This window comes from Rhyacophila brunnea, unplaced genomic scaffold (genome assembly GCF_057557595.1).
Source record: "Rhyacophila brunnea isolate RB1 unplaced genomic scaffold, BYU_Rbru_1.0 scaffold_6, whole genome shotgun sequence".
Classification (NCBI taxonomy): domain Eukaryota; kingdom Metazoa; phylum Arthropoda; class Insecta; order Trichoptera; family Rhyacophilidae; genus Rhyacophila; species Rhyacophila brunnea.
In genome coordinates this window covers 14,089,363-14,112,397 of record NW_028233276.1, presented here as the reverse complement: position 1 = coordinate 14,112,397, position 23,035 = coordinate 14,089,363, and the positions used below count along the sequence as shown (strand labels likewise).

General features: G+C 32.4%; 1 protein-coding gene across 1 annotated transcript; it reads left to right on the top strand.

Moving 5' to 3' along the window:
• Window positions 1-1,218: 1,218 nt before the first annotated feature.
• LOC147065231 (uncharacterized) lies at window positions 1,219-22,192 on the top strand. Its single transcript, XM_085956382.1, has 11 exons — window positions 1,219-1,622; window positions 3,137-3,287; window positions 4,412-4,626; window positions 6,036-6,135; window positions 6,829-7,026; window positions 10,326-10,487; window positions 13,018-13,106; window positions 14,736-14,821; window positions 16,707-16,799; window positions 20,414-20,532; window positions 21,946-22,192. The coding sequence occupies exons 1-11, from the start codon at window positions 1,509-1,511 to the stop codon at window positions 22,164-22,166; spliced, it is 1,548 nt and encodes a 515-aa protein (XP_085812508.1). The 5' UTR covers window positions 1,219-1,508; the 3' UTR covers window positions 22,167-22,192.
• The last annotated feature ends 843 nt before the right edge of the window (window positions 22,193-23,035 follow it).

Below are 23,035 nucleotides of genomic sequence, written 5' to 3'. Positions count from 1 at the left end.
CAAACGCAGGTTTGATTTGAACCTGGGACTCACGACATTATAAGCCGACGCGTAAGCTGCTCGGCCCTCGTGGGCACACATACGTGTTGTTATATGTATAAGAATTTTACTTTATTTTATTAAAAACTCATTTTAAATTAACAATATAAAAATCTTCTTAATTAAAATTTACAAAAAATGATCGCCAATATTATTGAAATTTGAGATCACACCTCGGACGTATAGTTGTTAGTAAATTTCGGCATGATTAGTATTGTACATGTTATTGAACAGTTATTGTCTGTGCCATGTTCAACCTGTTACGAAAACTGTACGTATATGGCCAGCTTATGGGCGCAGCAGATTATCTACCAAAGATAACTGTATGGCCGCCATTACGTATTAACTGGCATATTCAACCTGTTACGAAAACTGTACGTCTGTGGCCAGCAATTCAGATTGATCCTATTCTAGATCAGTGTTGCCATATTTTCAAAGTGGAATTATAGGTTCGTATCATTTAATTTGAATCAAACAAATCAAACTAAACCATAGACAATACACGTACAAATTGTATGGGTAAAAAAATACACCGGAAATGGTTTGAGATTTGACGTTTGGTTCAGTGTAGGTATCATTGAAAATCAAACCGTTCTCAGACCATCAGAAATGGTTTGATATGAAACGTTAAACCGATTTGGACCGTTCATAGACTAATAACGATCTGTCAAACGTCAGAAAAGCGTTTCCGTGGACATTCTACCAAACCGTCTCAAATCCAACAAACCCAATGTGCCATTTGATTTGTTCAATACAGGTTGAATGATACGAACCTATAGTATAGAGCCCAGTGCTGCCATCCTTTTCTATGCTGACAGAACAAAGGCATAAAAATTATAGTATTTCTGTATAAAATATATTACAAGAACACTTATCGTCTAGAATCGTTTAAAATCATAGTATTTTGGCGTATTTGGCGTAAAATTATAGGATTTTACATTTTTCGCGAAATCAAAATTGTACGGTTGGCAAAACTGAGAGAGTCTCCAAAATTATAGTATTTGGGGAAAAAGTATAGGTAGTACGCGTTGTCATCTGTTGAAAATGAATACCTAGGCTTTTTGTTTCTCAGGAAAAATAATGGAGAATTCGAGAAACGCCGAGAGTAGATGATGGCATGTTCACTCACCAGTATGCTTACAAAACTTTAAAATATGTATTATTATATATGGCAATATTATGTTTTTGCGGACGTCAAAGTCAGCTGTGAGCTGGAAAAGTCAAATTATAATAATTGGCTATCATAGGTACATAAAAATCATTACTGTCAGAAATCGATACAGTTAAACAAAATTGAATGTCGGTAACTGCGACAGTATTTATAACAAACGGTTGCTTACTATGATATGATGTTAGACAAAGCATAGTGATAAAGTGAATGGTGAAAATGACAGCGCGGTTGTTCAATAACGGAAGGATGTGAAAAATCGATTTATTAAGCGGTTGCTAAAATAAATTGATACTCAGTAATGTTTCCTACTGTTTGCCGAGTTTGTGTAGGAAAAAACGCCAATACATCATTATTCGATCTCGGTGCATCTTTAAACTACGCCGAAAAAATAATGGCTTGCACAAATCTTCAGGTTTGACATCTTTTTTTTAGTTGGGTTAAACTTTAACCTTTAAGTTAGATATTTTATCGTATGTCATAATCATCGATTATTTAAGTTATCGTCATTTACCTCAATGCACAATCAAATAATGTAACTTAGTTAAAAAACAATAAATTTATTTTTCATTAAACGTTATACAAACTGGTTTGGAGCATAATTATGTTACTGTGTTCTTTCATCTTTTGAGAATGTCCCTTTTCGCTTGAAGTGACAATGTTTTTCTTTAAATATTATTTACGCAGGTCTTATAACCAAAAAAATAATAAAAAAAACGTAGATATTATATAAACAGTGACAACGAAATATGTCAGCAACAGGTGACTGTAACATTCAAGCCTAAAAGCAAAATGACCAACAATACCCACCCCTGATTGACTGAAACAAAAGATCCCCCACCTATCACGTTGTGTAACCTTGGCCTTGGGCACTGCAGCCGTGTGTATACATAGCAAAAATGCACACTTCTGTCTGCAATTCATTTCAATTATTATTATGAGAAATGGATGTTAGCCACTTGCTTAACCTATTAATTCCATACTATCCATATTATCTAAAAAAAAAATTTTTTTAAACCATGTCTGATCCTAATGACTAAGCCCATGGTGGCCGCGCGGCTTAAGCGTTGGACTATAATGCCGTGGGTCCCAGGTTCATATCCTGGGTCTGGCAAGTACACATATTGTTTTTCAATTTGTGTGTGTCAGGGTATGGACCTAATAGGTTGAGCAAGTGGCTGACATCCATTTCTCATAAAAAACAAAATCTGTCAAATACAAACCTCTACTCTGTGGAGGCCCATATGATCCCATTAGGATCGGACATAGTTGAAAGAAGAAAAGAAGATTCTAATAATCCATAATATGGGCCTCCACAGTGGAGGTCTGTATTACTTAATAGATTTACTAGACTATTTAATAGACTTAATAGAAATGCATGTTAGCCACTTGCTCAACCAAGGTCCATACTCTGACTCCAAACACAAATTGAAAAACAATATGTGTATTTGCCAAACCCAGGATTTGAACCTGGGACCTATGACATTATAAGCCGACACTTAAGCCACTCGTCCATTGTGGGCAGACATACATATTGTTATCTGTATATGAATTTTACTTTATTTTATTAAAAACTCAAGATATCACATCATCAATAAATTAACAATTAAAAAATCTTACAAAAAATGATCGCCAATATTATCGGAAATTGTGATCACACCTCGGATGTATAGTTTTTGTAAATTTCTGCATATTTAGTATTTTACACGTTACTTAATTGTCAAAGTATATTGGCCAGGATCTGATTGATGCAGGTTGGAGTCCCACACCGTACATTATTTTTTGAATAGGTATATTTTAAAAGTTCTCCAAATTATGTTTAATGAATGATTAAATTGTAATGGTTATGTAGAGTTTGTTTAAGCGAGCTCAGTTAGGATCATCAAAGTGGTTAAGAACGATTATGAATGAAAAGAATATTTTCTACAGATACATCTTGATGATGACCTTCCATCTTTCATCTGTGACAGCTGCATCGCTAAGCTGGAGTCAGCTTATGAATTTAAAACTATCTGTGAGACAAGTGATTTTGAAATGAGACAAATGATAACATTATCTATCAAAAAGGAAGATATCAATGGTAATTAATTGTTGTTATTAATAAACTATCTCTTTTATTCAACGAATAATTCACAAGATTTAAGATTGTAACATTTTATATATTGAACATACATAATTTGAAAACATCTCATGCATATATCCACTGCCAGCGGTTACAGGTTCAAGTCCTGTCGGGTTTCGTATTTTCTTCTAAAAAAAGTTTTTTTTATAGTAGGTATATGCATGAGATGTTTTCAAATTATGTATGTTCTTGTTATTAATTTTTCTGGCCGTTCTGAATTCTTGATGAAATGATTAAAAATAGCAAACACTCCAAAATTTTTGGTTATCATTTTATTACTATTTTTTTCTACTTTATCGTGTGCGATCCTAATAAAATCATATGGGCCTCCAGAGTGGAGGTTTGTATTAACAGATTTTGTTTTTACGAAAAGTGGATGTATGGACCTACCAGGTTCATACTCTAATTCAAACACAAATTGAAAAACAATATGTGTATTTGCCAGACCCAGGATTCGAAATTGGGACCCACGACTCTATACGCTGATGTTTAAGCTGGTCGGCTGTCGTACTGTAATTCCATAATTATTATATTTCACTAAGGTTACCTGGGACTGACCATGGATTAATAATAAAATACCATTATAACTAAAGATTTTCAAGTGTTTATTTCTATTACTAAGTAATTCTATATATATCTCTCTGATGACCAATTACACAACAAGTCTTGACGACTAGAACACTCAACTTCATAGATGATACATATCTTGTATGTTGTTCTTGTACGTAACGTTGTTCTTAGTATATGCCGCATATGACGTCACACGATTTTTGCTATTTTTAACCCTCCCCCATCGTCATATCTCGTCACATAAACTTAACATTTTTGACACCCCCCCCTAAATGTTAAAAAAGATTTTTATCGTTAAATCCCCGATCCCCAATATTGTGTTTTCAGATCGTTTTATATTTTTTGTTTACTTTCTGACTTCACATTTTCTTTGACTCCCCAAGCGTGACGTCATATATGGACGGCCCTTTACACAATATAACTATTACCGATATTGAAGTTGTTCAAAATGAAAATACGATTTCATATCTTTAGATATCATGGACAGAATAAATTTGTATTTTGTGTTCAAGATGGGATCGGGTCTTCGCCATCTATGCTGGCAATAAAAATTGAAGGGGAGAATGATGACCATGATTATGGTACTAGCTTCGACAACACATCGCAGGATAGTGACATTAAAGATGGTTTAGAATCGGAAAGCACTGAAATTTTGTCCGAATCGAGCAAGAAATATAAACAAAAAGATGAAATCGATAAAAAGAAAAGAACACGTTACACAAAACAGGTAAAAACTATGCTGTTTATTTACTCATTTATATTTTGTATCTACATTTCATGTTATAGCAAGTCATTGTTTATGCAACTCTAAGGCCCCATAGAATTTCACTAATCTCCCAATATTCGAGTGACTAGTGATTGCTATACAACAGGTATGCATGTGTCAGTTGCACCACTATCGGCAAAAGATTGAAGTCTGACTGTCATATAATTACATTTTTTAACCAGAAATGAAATAAACTTATATTGTCATTACTTATTTCTGACAAAGTAAAATTATTTGGACTACCGATTATCTATGCAAACATGAATGAATGAATTATTAAATATGTATTATTATGTTATTCAAGGCATCGACATGTGAAGCGCCTACTTTCAAAAGCCCCTAAAACGATTTCATGTAGTTTTGAAAAAAATGAGAAAAAAACCATATCTATTAAATCTATGAACCTTATGTATTTATTTTTAATTCGTTATATTCTAAAGAGTACTTTGGCTTTCCATTTTAGAGGTATTTGAACACCACACTCTACCATTTTAGCGGGTTTTGAAATTGGTCATTATTTATGATTATACGTATTGACGGTTTTTGGTGTTTTTTAAAAATCAATTTTTGGCCATCATATAGCTAACAAAAATATCTGTCTAAATAGATATCTAACTCAAAAAATTTCAAAAACCATTTTAGGGGTTTTTGAAACTAGGCGCTTCATGTGTCGACATCAGACTGACATCTATTTCGTCAACAGACACCATTATTTTTAACGCTGATAGCAACATTGCCTTGTTAATTAAGATTTTTGCATCTGTCATTCCATTTTGATTTATGATTGTCATTCATCTACACTTTGATTTACGTAACGTCAACATTCTATGCATCTGAGCCTAAGGGCTATGTTCATAGCCATAATATGAAAATACGTGATCTATGGAATGAATATTATGGAATCTTACTTGGGCGCATTTTGATTTCAAGTAATGTGTAAACTTTCTTATTTACATTATTTGACTATGCACAGGCCCTAAGGCAAAATGCTCTTAGGAAGCAATGTGTGAAATTTGCGATGGGTTTAAATGACATTGCTCAGCATACCCTCCCAGACTGCCCATGTTAGTAGTGAAGAATTGAAGTGTTTGCCTGTCATTATCTCAGAAAGTAAAACAATGACATATTTTTTCTTTTACATATCAATTTAAAAACTGACCGTATACAATTAGAATTAAGTACAATAGAAAATTTAGATCGATAACACCAATAACAAAAAAGATAGCCGAGTAGCTTAACCAAGCCTCCAGCGGTATAAACTGCTTGACCTGCGCTCCTCTCCTGCCCCGTCAAAAAAAAAATTGTGTGGTAAAGTGGCAAAATTTCTACTACCAACACCTACTAATACAAGTCTGCAATATTATTTACAGGATACAACACTATTTACAATAGACAATGATGACACCCATCCTGATTCCACTTCACCACTTCTTGCAGAGACCAAACCAAAAAAGAAAGTTGTAGAGAAAGGTATGTATCTTCACAAGACATAATATAGGACATATTTGATATGTTGAAGAAATTCTTCTTCCAGATTAAGTCATTGTGTCATTTCCCTTTCAAAATTGTTAAAGTGTATTTCAGTTTGTCATTGCCATTTTTCAATGTAACAATGTGTTGGGAATTCGTATGAAAATTAGTTGATCGGTACTCTCTTTATCTTCACTTTCATACATTTAGGTTCCATCTATCTAGAAAAAGGGTTTCTTCAACATCTTTGTATTATATACATATTACGATAAGCTACATCACATGTTCTATTGATTTCGGTCTGATCAAAATGATTATCGCATGACACAAACTAGTCTAGGGCCTACTAATATAAATTTATGAAACTGGTTCTGGTTACCTCAAGCAACCCGAAGATCAAGAATTCTCCGTTTCCATACATCTATTTGGGACATCAAAGAGCCAAGTATCTTTGTTGACACCATCATCACACTGAACTTTCAAATGATGTTTATGGATTTTATGCATTATCAATTTACGAGGGTAATAGTTGATCATCGGAAGTTGTATGAGGACTGTTCATAATCACTTTTGAACACTTGAAAATTTTTTCACAACTGTATTTAGTACTAGATTTTTGTCCAGGAGGTGTTTGTTCAGGGGGTTATTGTCCTAGAACCATATGCATTATTATAACATATGGATCTGTTTCAGGTCCATTCAAATGTGAAGACTGCGGCAGGGTGTGTCCGACGCTGTCATGCTATAAACTGCACCTGCGAGTACATACGGGTGAAAGGCCCTACAAATGCGAGTACTGTCCCGCCACCTTTGCCATCAAAAGCACACTCCAGGTGCACACTAGGATGCACACGGGGGAAAAGCCGTACACGTGTCACGAATGCGGGAGCAGTAAGTTACATTTTTCACTGAAGCCATGCCATATTCATTTGAATTGTTTCAATTCTGGTGGTAGAATCATTTTTATCCAAAGAGTTTGACTGGCCCAAGAGGGAGTGGTATGAAAATTTTGTATTAAAACAGTTGGATTTAATTTATGTAGTGTATTACTTAGTACTTTTAGATCTTGATCTCAAATGATCTTTTGTATTATTCCAAGAAAAAATATTGGTAAGTGTTTCTTTCTGTTTGAAGGGGTACATGCCAGGCAAAACATTCAAATTAAATAATAGGTACAGTAAAACCTCGTTAATAAGAACACTGATAATTCGAATTGTGAAAAAAAGTCCCTTGAACATTATTTTCATATAAAACCATACCTTTAATTCGAATTTCATAATACAAAATGATTTCAGAGTCCTGGCATATAAAAATATTTAATAAATCATAATGAAGTACACTATTTCATGAGTCAATTTCAGTCATTGTAAATTATGAAAGACTTTTTTTTAAAACATCATAAATTGCTTATTTTTTCATATAGAAAATCGTTTTTTCAATTAATATTTGATAATAAAGAAATTCCGCATCACGAGAAAAGATTCTCGAGATCCGTGATTTTCCGAAATGTTGAAAAATTTAATTCTCGAGATTCCGGATGGAAAATCTCGAAAATTTCTCGAGAATTCCTGTCGGGAAAATCCCGAAACCGAACTCTAATTGCACTATAGGCCCATAGGAATTTAGTCATGAAAATATAAAAAGCATGTATGAATATACTTGCAATATAATATCGTTGATATATGACCCATTAACATCATTATCACAACCTCACTCCACTCAAAGGGAAAACAATAACTCACATGTTTCCGGGCTGTAGGTATTTAATTGTTGATTGTTTATTGGTTTTTCACATAGTTTTACTAGAGAACCAATGTCAAACAATTGTGTTTTCGTCAATCGTATTTTTTTTACAATTCTAGCTCAACATATCGTGGTAAATACCTACCTATATTACTTGGTAACTTCAATTAATGGATTAATAACGCATGGTATTTGCACAGATTTTAATTTGAAAGAATTGTATCGGAAATTTTGTAGGCACATCTATGATTGTAAACGAAATTAATGAAAATCAATTTTTATTTTTTTTCAAAATTTTAGTATTTTTCCTCCCATACATTTCATATTTCATAATTCGAATTTTTGTTCATCTCTATATATATAAAAATCTCGTGTCACGATGTTTGTGGTCGCACTCCTCCGAAATGGTTCGACCGATTTTTATGAATTTTTTTATGTATATTTGTTAGGTATGAGAATAGGTCAACAAGTATATTTCATACCGCTAGGTGATTAGGGTATCTCTATCCAGAATTTTTTTTCTTTTATTTATTTGACAATTTTTTTTTGTATTTTTTTTATTATTTGGCATCAAAAAATACCTATAACCCCAAATTTTCACCCTCCTACCCCCACCCTCCCATTTTTTAATCGCGATTTTATTATTTTTGTATGAACAAATTTAACCGTCGTTCATATTTCAAACAGAACGAAATTATTTATGGTGTTGAATGACAGATGGCGCTACGTCCGAGAAGAATTCAAGAGAAGCATCGCGTCATTTTGACATTTCCTTCGGCATATCACAACGCAGTGCGTGCAAAATTTTGTACGATTTATTTTAATTTATCTATTTTTGTGTGCGTGTATTACAGTGCACAATGCCAGCAAGACGCAAGGGGGGCCATTTGGGCCGTCGAACGAATAAAGCAACAAACATGCGAAATAGTAGAGCAGAAAGAACAGACGGACAAATCCAACTAGATAACAAAAACGTGCGTGTGAGCATGTCACAATTTCGTGCATCTCAATCACAAGAGGCACGAGCTGAACGAAATCAACAACGACAATTGGAACGGAGCCAAGCGTGCCGGTTCGTAGTTAACAAACGCAGAGCAAATGACTGACAACGCCAATAAGTACATCGAGCATTTACATCCGCTTCGTTCCTTCGTTTCGCATTCGAGTACGAGCCAGATATTGAATATTCCGCTCATCCGAAAGTGCTTATTGGTGCTATGGACAAAGAATGTCCCCATTGTCATGCGCTCAAATTCAAACATGGGTCAGCCGGGATGTGTTGCGCTTCAGGAAAAGTGCAACTACCAGAAATTGAGACACCACCAGAACCATTGAACGGCTTGCTCATCGGCACGGTTCCAGATTTAAACCTGTTCCTGAAGTCCATTCGCACATTCAATTCATGCTTCCAAATGACTTCGTTCAGAGCAACAGAAATAGTTCACAATACTGCGGCAAATGGTCAACAATTCCATTCTACGTTCAAAATCAAAGGCCAAGTATACCACAAAGTAGTCTCATTGCTGCCAATGCCAAACAAACCACATATTTTTTTACAAATCTACTTCATGGGCGGTGAGGACAACAATCGTGTGGATGCACGTTGCGGCTACAATAACCTCAATTTGCCTAATGCCAGGCGCATCGTCGGCGAACTGGACGCCATATTGAATGAGCACAATGAATTATTGAAATTCTTCAAAGCACACATGCACGAATTGCAAAGTGACAATCACGCTATTGTTATCAATCCTGATAAAACACCAGCTGGAGAGCATGTGCGTCGATTCAATGCGCCTGTTGTTGACGACATTGCTGGAATCATGCTTGGCGACCGCACAACGACGCGAGAAATCGTGATTCGAAGAAGAAACAATAATCTGAAGTTCATCGCTGACGCACACCATTTATACGACGCTCTCCAATATCCGCTAATTTTCTGGAAGGGACAAGACGGATATTGCATAGACATTAAACAACGAGATCCTGTCACAGATAATTCATTCATTATGAACATCATTACTCATTTTGAATTGAGAAAATGAATGGTTGGTGTTTTTTTGTTTTTATCGGCAGTCATCGTTTACAGCGCTCCATTCCTCTTTCTGTCATCGATCCCATCCCCACACACTTACGATAAATTCGGTATTTTTTATTTAACAACCAAAATATTCACTAGAAATAATTTATATGGCAGAACAACGTTTGCCGGGTCAGCTAGTATTATATAATATTTAATATAAATATTGTCTAGAAGTGTTGAAACTACAGTATGCAAGCATACCTAAGAGGAAGCCAGTTGGATAAAGCCATGGATAGTATCCATTCAACCTCAAGTAAAGGAGTCTCAAAGATTATTAAAATATGAAAGGGTTCCAAGGTTGAAAATAACTTAATTAATAAATGAAGATACTGATTTATATAATATGTCATTGTGCGTTTTGCAGGTTTTCGTCACAAATCACATCTAACGAATCACAGTCGAACCCACACAGGCATCAAACCGCACGCATGTCCTCATTGTCCAAAGAGTTTCACTCAGAAGGGAAAGCTTACCATACATATCACCATGCACACCAAAGAAAAGCCATTCATTTGCAGTTTTTGCGGTTAGTAACTTCTTCATGTTCTAATTGTAGACTGTCTGATCTGTTCTGGTCAGATTTTTTTGAAGTTGAGTCCCAGCCATCTTCTCGTCTGCCAGGATGTCAACGGTTTGCGGTCTTCAGTGCAACACAACGTGTGCAATCCAAAGAGTATGTCTAAAAGGAGAGACAGCTCGACACAGACAACACAAATAGACCTTTACGATCCTGATAATTTGGGTCTTTGATCATGCGCACATGATAATCACTTGTATGTGTGTGGGATTGGTGTCCCAGTCCTTTTGGTATTAGGTTTATTTGGGTTGATTAAATAAAGATGTAATTTGACGTGTGTGAGTGAGTCTGTAATGTGTGTGCCTTCTATCAAGCTCTTCGATGGACTGAGTAATTATTAAGTTAGCGAGACGCTACATGTTTACCCCATTGGCGAAGAGTGGGGATAGACTGTGGAGATCTGTTGTAAATAGTACACACTAAAGTTTGTCAGTCATACATGCTTATTTGTTTTCATTGAAATAAGAATATAAATTGCCGATGGTATTGGTTACATTTTGAAATTCAATTAACCCTGCATATACCATACCATAATAGATAAAAAATATTCTTCTATCTATAAAATAACAAGTTCTCTGCAAATGAGCCTGCAATACGAAGTCACTTGTAGTTAACTTCTTGAGTGGAACAGGGGTCCTTTTTTTGCTTCAATTTCATTCACTTAGGCTCCATCTCTATATTAAGGTTTTTTCAATGTCTTTGGCCACTACTGAATGTGGATTTTACGATATTCACTTGTTAAGGCGAAGTCTTTACTGAGCCTTTTTTAAAGAGGCACCTAGCGGAAAAATACGAAGCTTGCAATTTGAGACATTTTTTTGATAATTTACAATTTCAACTGTATTAATGAATAAATATGTATCTGAAAACATTAAAAATAAAAATATTTTTTATTTTAAGTCAAAGACAAACTTACAATTGTAAAAAATGTAATAAAATGTGAATTTGTTCTATCGATCCGCACCCTATTATTACATGTATTTTATGGTCATATTTATTATTAAAATTTAGTTTATTAAGTTTTCTAAGCATCACCTAAGCGATTTTTGACAAATTCATAGTTTTAATATTTTTTATATCTATTTTAAAAAACATCGATTTTTATAAAAAATATAAATGTGTATAACTTGAAATCCTTTTTATTTATATTAATATAAATATTTTATTTATATTTATAAAAATAATTGATTTGATATAAATAAAAAGGATTTCAAGTTATACACATTTATATTTTTTATAAAAATCGATGTTTTTTAAAATAGATATAAAAAATATTAAAACTATGAATTTGTCAAAAATCGCTTAGGTGATGCTTAGAAAACTTAATAAACTAAATATTAATAATAAATATGACCATAAAATATATGTAATAATAGGGTGCGGACCGATAGAACAAATTCACATTTTATTACATTTTTTAAAATTGCAAGTTTGTCTTTGACTTAAAATAAAAAATATTTTTATTTTTAATGTTTTCAAATACATATTTATACATTATTACAGTTGAAATTGTAAATTATCAAAAAAATGTCTCAAATTGCAAGCTTCGTATTTTTCCGCTAGGTGCCTCTTTAAAAAAGGCTCAATGAAGACTTCGCCTTAAGACGTCTCTATAAGCACGGTGAAATGTTTAAAATCTCATTAGGTAAATCATATTAAAAGTTTCACTTGGAGGATAGATCTGTTAGCATGTGTTATAATATGCTCAAAATACCATGTCTTTACTTATCACTAGCGCCACCTATGATGTAGAGATGTAAGCTTATTGACTTGTGTTGTCTATGAAAGTAAATAAACTCTCTTTACTTTTTCGTCTTGACAGCCCAGCACGTTGTTTCTATTCTAAAAACCTAAATATAACAGCATGCATCTTGTATAATATGTAATAAGGTCCTTTTAAACGTCAGTTCTGTTGTCTGTTCAGTCTAGGTTTCCGTTTTGGTCCGTTCAGTTTTAAAATGGCAGTGTATTTAGACGATCGGTTGTCTATTCAGTCGAGGTTTCAGTTGCCAGGTCTGTTTGAAAACGGCAGTATATATTTACGTATTTTTTATCCACTGAAGATGAATATTATTTTTATAATTACTTTCTAAACTTGGTGTAATGCAGTTCCTATATTTAAATAAATTATAATATTTCAATCCAAATTAGAAAAGTAGCATGAAAAATATGGCAACATAGTAATTTACACATCAATTTAACTGGAAACTCTAAAAACGGATACGAAAACTGATAGGAAATCCATCCTGTCTTGTCTCCGTTTTCGTTTCAGTTTATCTGATAACTCGATGGAAACGGAGACTGATTGGATAGCAAAACTGATCGTTTAAAAATACCGTTTTACTCGAGAATAGAATAAGGTTTTCTTCAATAATACTTGATAGAATAAGGTTTTCTTCAATGAACATGTCTGTTTTACCTATTTTAATCAGGCTAAAAATTATTATGATATCTAATCGATTGATTTGATTATTTTTAGGGCGAGCTTTTGCATGTAAGGTATACTTGACCGATCATCACAAAACTCATACTAAAGAGAAGAGATACAAGTGCAAAATTTGTGAGAAGGTAAACCAATTTATCAATTGTTTATCAATGGAACCGACTCTATACATATCGTCGATCTATTTTGTGAAACTCATATTATATCCTATTTTGATAAAAACATGATTTTTATTGAATACACTAGTATTGTCGAATAAATCAGATTATTTCATAACCAATCCACAAAAATATCGCAATTTGTCTCTATGCAACTGTAAAAATTACAAGCCTTGTAAATATGAGGATGTTTATAAAATAAACCGATGATATGAGATGTCTCATTACAAAAACCGATAAGTTTACAGTTCAGTACTAGTGGTAAACGATGTTTTTATGTATTGAGCGTAATACTTTAAATACATTATCATCACGTTACATGCTGTCACAGTAAGCTGGCGCTATGGGAAAAATGTAAAGTCATTTTTCTTGGTATTTAAAATGTTATCAGACTGATCTTCTCATCCTGTAGCACATTTTGAGCCTTTAAACAAACATTGTCAGTTAGCAAAATCGCCAGAACAATAATGAGGTCACCTCATGCGTATTGCGCTACATCATGAACCGCACTAGTCAGTGAACGTTTTTTTCTATTTTCTGCAGGCCTACATATTTTCGACTCACGTCAAAATCGCGTGTTCTTTGTTTTTAGTGGTTATCTCTCTGGATTTTGTGTTTATGACTATTATCAATGATCTGCAGGTTGGGTTCTGTTCAAAATATTATCTATGGATGCAATATCGCAAGTAATTTTAACGTACGCACATGTAGAAACTGTTAGGTTAATTGAAATTACCATGACTAATGAATAATAATTCAAAATACTAATACATTAGAGTTGGTACTATCCATCATAGAATTTATAGAGATAGTCATCATTCAAAATATTTCAGCATGTGACGTGATCAAAATGTAATCGCCGCTTAACTGGTCTATTTTAACACTAAAATATTTTTTGAATTAGAACAAGATAAATCCCTTTTTGCAATAAATATATATAAAATAAAATTGTACATATTATGTAGATATCAAAATTTATTTATATCAATCACTTTAAATAATCAGTTTCTGTTATCAATATGTATATTTTTTTATAAGATTTTTGCGTTCTACATATTGTGTGAAATTGCACATAGAATATGTACATGTTTTTTGTTTGACTATATGTAAGACTTATTGGTTTTTGTTATTAGATTAATAATTATGTGTAGATCAAACTGTTGCATTCCATTATTATAATCAAAGGGACAGAACACAATTTAATCAAGGATATATTGCAGGATCATATTTTACTATATTAAGATTAGATATTATTAATATCTTCGTCAGTCTGAATCTATCTATTGCTGGATGAAGCCCTCTACATGCCGTTTCCATTCCTCTTGGTTCTGTGCATTAGTTTGCCGTACTCAAGTATTTTGGTCAGGATGTTTTCTACCATTTGGGTACCACAAGATGACTAGATTTGTTCAGTGATGTGTCAAGCCTAGTAGATATATTATTTTTATCATTCAGGTTGTTGCCTGTCCGAAAAAACATTTAAATCTTTTAATTCTGTATACTTAACTAAAAAAATGATAATAATGTGACTTCCAGACTTTTAGGTATTACATACAAATATTATATTTTGTGTTTTCTTTTTAATATTATTTTCAGAATTTCTCAAGTACTAGTAGTTTAGCAGTCCACATGCGGGTACACACTGGAGAGAAACCATATGAATGTGACATCTGTCAAAAGAGGTGAGACATAACATTTTATGTTTTTATTTTATATACCAGTGGCGAGGGGTGGAGATAGGCTGCTAAGATTCAACATAAATAGTGCACACTAAACTTTATCAAGTCATGCGTATTTATTTTCATTGAATTATTAATACAATTTGCAGATGGTGTTGGTTAGTTTTTAAAATTCAATTAATCCCTTCATAAACCAAACCATAATAGTTTAGGTATCCTATGGGCGATCCGACAAAAATATTGCACACTTTTTCAGTCATACTTATTTGTTTTCGTTGAATTAAGAATAAATATTATTACAAATTGTATTAGTGAGTTTTTTAAAATTCATTGAGCCTTGCCTAAATCAAACCATAATCGATAAAAAAATATTCTTTTTTCTACCAAAATATCTAAAATTATGTATGGTTTAATGGAATAATTTTAGATATTTTATAGATAAATAATATTTTTTGACAATTAGCTATGACTTGGATTAGACAGGGTTTAATTGAATTTTAATAACTAACAAACACTATCTACAGATTGTAGTCTTAGTTTAACGAAAACAAATACATTTAACTGACAAAGTTCAGTTTGCACCATTTATGTCGGATCTTAACAGCCTACCTCCACCTTTCTCCACTGCTATATACATTGCATATTAGATGTGTTAATTTTTATAATAACCAAGTTACCTGCAATCCCCTGTAACATTTGTGTAAAAAAGGATTTTTAAATTGCACCATGGACAGCTGTTAATAAGTACCTACACACCTTTTTAAAATTGGTCGAATGTTTATTTCAGATTTGTTACTTGAAGTAGTCCATAAATCCACATTCCAAAATATTCACGATTCCTCCTGAAATAACCTTATACGTACTCAGTACTGGTAGAGATTGCTTATGTTTCTCATAGCTACCAAAGCCCATGTATACTGTCCATGGTAAAACCATTTATTAGAAAAAAATTAAATTGGGTTTATGGTGACATTGAATTTGTATATTTTTATATTTTATCAAGACGCAAAAATATATACTTACATAATTATTATATAAGTACTGATATTCAATATTCATTTTATAATTACATGGTGGTTTTTTATGGTAACAATAGAAGTTTCTTTTAAGATTTTTGTTTATTAATGAAAACTGTGTTTAAGGGCTCGTAAACGAGCATCAAAAATTGCAGGTTACCGATACAATTGCCAAAAAAAAATGGTACAACTATTGCCCTGTTGCTGGGCTATGTATGACCCAACATTAGTGTTGGGGAAGTGAGGCCAATGTATTTTGTGCGTACACGTGACTTGAGACAAAGCAAAAACGGCCGACAATGAAATTTCTGCAACATTTATATCGTCCTAAAAAATCACATAAACAAATCAACAATCGAAGAAGGATTTGAGGTCCGGTCCTACTTAAACAAACGTGAAACAATAAGGAATATAAACCAGGAATTAGTTATTGATAATTATTTATTAAAAAACTTTACAAGAATGTCAAAAATTGACTTTGAGTAGGTATTTGTTAAAAATGATTAGTGCGAAGAAAAATACATTATTTACGTACAGTTATGAAGAAAGCAAGACCGATTACTACAATTGGTACTACCGATTATTACTCTGCAATTTTTGGCAACTGGAGACTCATACAGGAGTTAAAAGCATTTATTCAGGGTGTTCAACTCTTCAATTGCTCACATTGCTCCAGATCCAGCCGTTTGTGCAGCTTTGACAGTTAGTCTTTTCATATTTGGATCATTATATAGTTCGGCTTCCACATTCTATAGCTCAGGACGTAAATAAACCTTATTAATAAGCTCCAAATCCTGAGGTTTTGCCGTCAACCCCACAATATGTATAAGAGGTTGAATTTTCATTAACATGATGTTTCATTTGTTTTAAAGTTTCACGCAATTGGACGGTTTGAATGTTCACAAAAATCGCCATTTTGGATTGAGGCCGCATATCTGTGAATGCTGCGATAAAAGTTTTTACTGGTAAGCTATGCTTCTATATAATTATTGTTAAGATTATTTATTAATGGAACTGGAATTAGGGAAAGATATTTACATACCTATGTCATTATGAAGCTCTTTCTTTTCTCATGCAAATCAACATTATTAATGATCAAATAAAATATTTATTGCACTTATTCAATTTTTTTCTCAATTTAGAAAGCGCTTCAGAGAGTATTGTAAAACCATTAGTTAACTGAATTTTATTACATTACATTACAGTTTATTGAGTTTAGCTTATTCTCATTGTCCTAGGTTTTGTTTGTATAAAACACAGGTTCTCAAACTTATTTCGACCGCCGCCCACTTTGAGATTTAAAAAAAATCTAGTGCCTCCCATATTTTTAACTTACCTTTTTACATTACCATCTGTTGCGTATCTTAAAAACAGTTATTGCAAATATAATTTTAAAACATGCATTATTATATGGATAGGATAGATAGGGTGTGACCCATATCTTATTAGATTCTGAGATCAAAGAATGTTTCAATGAGATGAAATAAAACTCATACTTAATCATATTTAGAAGTGTTTTTATGAACATTAAAAGAAGGCTTTGAATTTAAAACTTATCTAATGTGAAGGATGAATCTGATGCATTTCAACGAGTTTGTATGATTTTTGTATGAAAAAAAATATCGGAAATCACAGACAATTTTATTTAGTTAACTTAACCATAGACTACGTACACGAAATATAAAGCTGCATCCACATTATTACATGCATAAGCGACTCTAATTTAACCGTCTATACGGGACTCCAAGCATTCGAGTAGGTAGTCGTGTCTAGATTCCGTTGGATTTTTATAGATAGAATTTGTCTGCCGTCGCCCCTCTCGATTTCCTTAACGCCCCCTAATTTTCTTTGAGCCTTCTACTGCCCCTCTGAAAGCCTTCAGCGCCCACAAGGGGGCGTTATCGCCCACTTTGAGAGAGACTGGTATACAGGGAGAACATGTAATTAATTTATAGGTTAACATCAAAATATTCAAAGATGTGTTATGGGTGTGACATGTCATGACATAATCAAATTCATTTGTTTCAATCAAAAAACAAAAAATGTAATCTCAAATAATTTTAATCATAGAAAATATGAAATGCCCTATTATAACTTTGTTGACAAATCAATTTTATAAAACACACAAAATGCGTTAACAGGTATTATTTAAGATTGCATTAGGCTAATGGACTAATAATTAATTTTGGTTGGGTAAATTCTGGTTCAGGGTAGTAAGTACATGTATTTTTCTGGATATTCTTGTGTCTTCAATTTGTTTCAATCTCCCACTTTCTTCACAATTAATTTGGTAACTTTCAGCAGCTTAGGTAGTTTTATGGGACTTGATTGTACATAATATTATTTAGCTAATAGGCACAGTTAAAAACAGCTTTTTTGGATTTAGTTTTCTGGTATTTTTATAACAGCTGCAGAAACAGTTTTTCTTTGACATTTTTTAATAAGAAATTTAATTATTTCTACACTTTTTGGGGATATTCCTTTCAATTCGATCGTTCTGCCAGCTTTCATAGTTTTCTTCAATTTTGGTTGTGTTCGTTTTTTTTGATTTCTTTTCTTGTGTGAAGATGGTTTTGGATTTCTCTTTGAGACACCCATTTTTTTCACAATAATTTGGAATGAAAGTAAAAATATAAATTAAAATTAAAACTGAATGAAAATTTTGGCATCCAAAACAGGTCGAAGTACCTATTGAATAATGATGTTCCACTGAAAAGAAAACAAAAGCTGTCTGGTAGTTTAAAATTTTTTCCAGGCTATTCTTTTTTTAAATTCGGTGTTATTTTTTTTTAAATTTATTTAGCTACATAATATTAAAAAAAATGATTTGATATTTTTAGATAAGACTTTATATTAAGGCTATACTTCAGCTGAGGCATGGTCTAAAAAGATCGTGACTAGGCGATGCACGGATTGTGCAAATGACGCGAGCCGAACGAAATATAATTTGTCATAAAAATTCAACATGCGTCCTTTTAATTTTATGCTTATTATTATATTCGTAATAATAATAATATATTCATTGACATGTTTTCTTTTTCAAGTACATGCGGAACGTTTTTTAGTCATCTTTACACGATTTAAGAATATATTCCTCCGACGCCATCACAAAATAAATTGAAGTGCTCACGCCTCGCTGTCAGTCTCCGATTGGCGACGAGTGCGAAATTTCGTTCCACCTACTGTTGAAAATTATTTGCCATTTCACTTATGTATGCTCTAAAGTTATTTTTGTCAATGCAAAAATGTTAAAATATTGTTTTATGTAGCTTACAAAATATTCATTATTGATATATATGATAATCTTTTATAATGAAAATAAATATTTTCAAATAAATATTTTTTTCTTATATGAGTGGTACTATAATAATATTAGTATCCACATATACCAAGAGGTGGATAATATTATATCCTTTTATAAGCATTTCTGTGTGGGCAGGTATTTACAGGACATGTCTAGTTTTTATACGTTTTGCCTCACTGTCCCAATAAAGATGGTCAAAGCACTTAAATGTCCCAAGTTTACATAATTATCGATAATAATCTATATTCATAACATGTTATTGAGAATATTATTTCAAAATGTGTGGATATGTAAATGTTGCAAGCTATATATCTACAAAGTCTATTTTTCTTCCACAATTTGCAACAAATAAGACGAAAAACCTCAACTATATTAAAAATGTTACTACTTCAAAAATGAAAAAAGTAAAAAAAAAAATTGAACCACATTGACTGCTGACTGGATAACATAGATGTCAGTTACATATCATAATGATTCTAATGACTGTTTCATCTAAAAATATCCCGTATTCACATTCCCCAAATCTGACCATCCAAAGTATATCATGAACATGGTGTTTAAAATGTCATTATAGTTTTCAATGCAACTGTGTATAAATATTTTGAACTGTCGTCTTTTAAGCACTAAAAACATTAACCTTTTTACTGCCGGTAGGTGTATGTATGGCGATACCTTGCACGCTGCGAATTTTATTGCAAAAATTAAAAAGAAAAATCAATTTATGTTTCAAGTGGTAAAAAAGAATTAGGTTTCAATTGTATGTGACGATATTCCCAATATATGTCGTTGTGTGTTCAACATATTTGTATGTTTAAAATAATTGATTTACGTTAGTAAAATCCCGCTTAAAGCGGGACGTCTAAAGATGTCATTTTTGTATGAGCGGCGTTCCGTTCACGGAAAAATTCGCGTCTTAAGACGTCATTGGCAGCCATCCGGTTAATAAACATAAGACAATATAATATTCGTTCCTCGTATAGTAATAATGGATCATTTAAGAATAAGATAATATTTACAGGATGCTGTCAACTGTTATGTAGAATTTACAATTGCATATTTAACTTTGAAGTCAATCAACTCAATTTGGTCACTGATAAACTTATTATAATATTAGTTCAATCTTCATACTTCAACTAATAGGAAAATTAGATCAATTATTGATGGTGTAAGGATAGATAATTTGCCTCACGAATCTGCAACCCATCTTCACCATTGGGTGTTTTTGTTAGTAACTTGGATTGAAATGACTTAGGTAGTGTATTTTTTATGTTACAGCAAAGGTCACCTTAAGCGGCATAAACGGCTACATGACAAGAGATCGGCCGATCAACAGAAATGTGAAGTCTGCAAGACGTGGGTGTCCAATATCGACAAGCACACTTCGCTTCATCGAAGTAAGTAAATGATTGATTTTTTCAATGTAGCATCTCGATTGTCCAGACAATACGACAAATATTTATGGCGTTCTGTGCTAAATTTTGATGATAGATGGTTAGGATTGTCATAATTTTTCGGAGTCTATTCCTGATACTCGGCCAGCTTGAAAGATGTCTCTTTAAAATTGAAAATAATGAAACACATTTAATACAAAAAAACACACCGCTTAAATTCTTAAATACAAATAGTTAAATTAAATAATGGCAGTACCATTATTAATCGTTCTCCGGCTTAGGTATTGCAATGGGTGTAATGCAAGATTTTACAGCCGCTCTCCCAGAGTTCAAAGTAAACTTAAATAAGCTAGTCTCTCATGGCCAAAAATAAAGATTTGGAAGATCACAATTATGTTGCTTTAAAATATGGTTTTTATAAAAAACCTTTGATAGTGATTTGAAAAAACCCTAAAAATATGTTGGAAACAATGTGGGATTCAAACTCACATATTTCACTGTTCAGGTTTGTGGTCTGATCCATTAAGTTACTGATCCTTCCATGAGCGAATCGATTCCGACATGTACCTATGTTATTTGAGGTATTTTCAAATTCCGACACTGGAAGGGTGACCAACTTTATAAATAATAAATAATAATTTGAACGTTTGGCTTTCTGTGATGAATTAGGAATACTTTTAAATTTTAGTTTGTTGAGAATCAAAAACATATAATCTGATTTACCACAGAAAGCCAACCATACAAATAGCTGCCCTGAGAATTTATGTTTTTTAGACTTCATATTTACTCCATACACGGATTTAGTATTGAATAAAAAAAATAATAATTTAATAAATATTCGCAAATGCAAGAACGTCCTTGGTAAATTTGGTTAACACCGGACACCACCTATCACATCGGAATTTGGATATTCACCTATAAATATCAACCAACAATGCTTTGCAGAAAATGAGATAATTAGTAATGACAGAAAAAGCATCATAAGTTAAATAATAATCATTAAAAGTCTGGACAATCTATAGATCGTCCACTTTTGATTTTCAGGATACTTACATCACTGTTTAATTGAATAGGTAATCAAGTTACTACCATATTCTTTCATTATTTTGTATTTTAGTATATATCTATAATCTAACAAGCGCTTCATGTTAAGGTAATTTACATAATTTCTCCGTAAGTTGTCTTTACAATCACAATTTTATTTTACCTGTGTTCGATTATGTATTCGGAAATCGCTGATAGATAATAATATTTTTGTGAGGTGGCAACTTTCAAATAACAATTTGGTCACTTCATTTATTTATTATTTCATATGCTAAATATTAGTTTTTCACAATTATTCATACTCTCACAGTTTTTCTTATTTTATTCATTTTTATTTCTCATTGTTTCTTATTATTTCTCTTTTTTTTTCAGCTGACAAAAAATTCTCATGCGATGTATGCAAGAAAAAATTCAATTGGTCTCAAGGCTTATCGAGACATATAAGAAAGTTTCATAAAGCTGATGTTTCTTTACAAGGAAATGCTGGCACTTCTACTCTCACCGATCAGTCAACAAAAACTGACGCAAAGGGGAATGTTTCAGATGGTTTGCAACTGTCGAAACGAGGCAAAAAGAAATTGACTAAAAAATAAACATTGTAAATAATTGTCAGCGATCGTTTAAGGGGGGACATGCTCGTCGAAGGTCAAAATTGAGTTTTTATTTTATTTTCAAACCATGATCCTGGACACTCCTTAAACGTTGTAGATAATCTATTTATATAATTTTAAAGCCTTATTATCCTTTATAGTTATTTTAAACATTTTATGACTGCATAAAGTATTTTTGTTACATAAAATAGTATTCTTTTAAACCTCTCGCTCTAATGTTTTAGAATATAGTCATATTTCGGTACCTAACTGTGCAGTGGTGTTAAGATTTTTTACATTTATTAATTTTTAAACGCATTTATAAAACCATTAGTATAATTTATTACGAGATAATTTTTGTAAAATATTCACGATAAAAAATTATATTGATAATCTCTGTGATCCCAAATTTGACAAGAATTAGGCATATTATTATTCAAAAAATCGGCAAGATTAACACATTTGAAGATGATTCTAAAGATATTTATTATAAGCTATGTCTTTGACCATTAAAGTGTGATAAACATCTTATGAATAATGATTGCTTTATAATAATTATTGACCTAAGAATAAGGTAGTGTTTTTTTGAAATACGCCATTTCTTTTGTCATTCCCTAGTGGTTAAGCTACAACATACGGCCGTAGCCATTAATTGACAAACTATAATTAAAGTAGGGAGTAAAATTATGTTAACGTGCGTGTTTGAACATGTACCTAACCGAATTTTTTTTAATTTTTTTTTAAACGGTACATGTTCAAACACGCGCGTCAATATCATTTTACTCCCTACTTCAATTATAGTTTGTCAATTTATGGCTACGGCCGTATGTTGTAGCTTAACTACTGGGGAATGACAAAAGAAATGGCGTATT

Coding starts and splice junctions, on each gene's coding strand:
- LOC147065231 (XM_085956382.1), top strand. CDS start 1,509: ATGTTTCCTACTGTTTGCCGAGTTTGTGTAGGAAAAAACGCCAATACA. Junction 1,623..3,136: donor TGGCTTGCACAAATCTTCAG/GTTTGACATCTT, acceptor TATTTTCTACAG/ATACATCTTGATGATGACCT. Junction 3,288..4,411: donor CAAAAAGGAAGATATCAATG/GTAATTAATTGT, acceptor TTTGTGTTCAAG/ATGGGATCGGGTCTTCGCCA.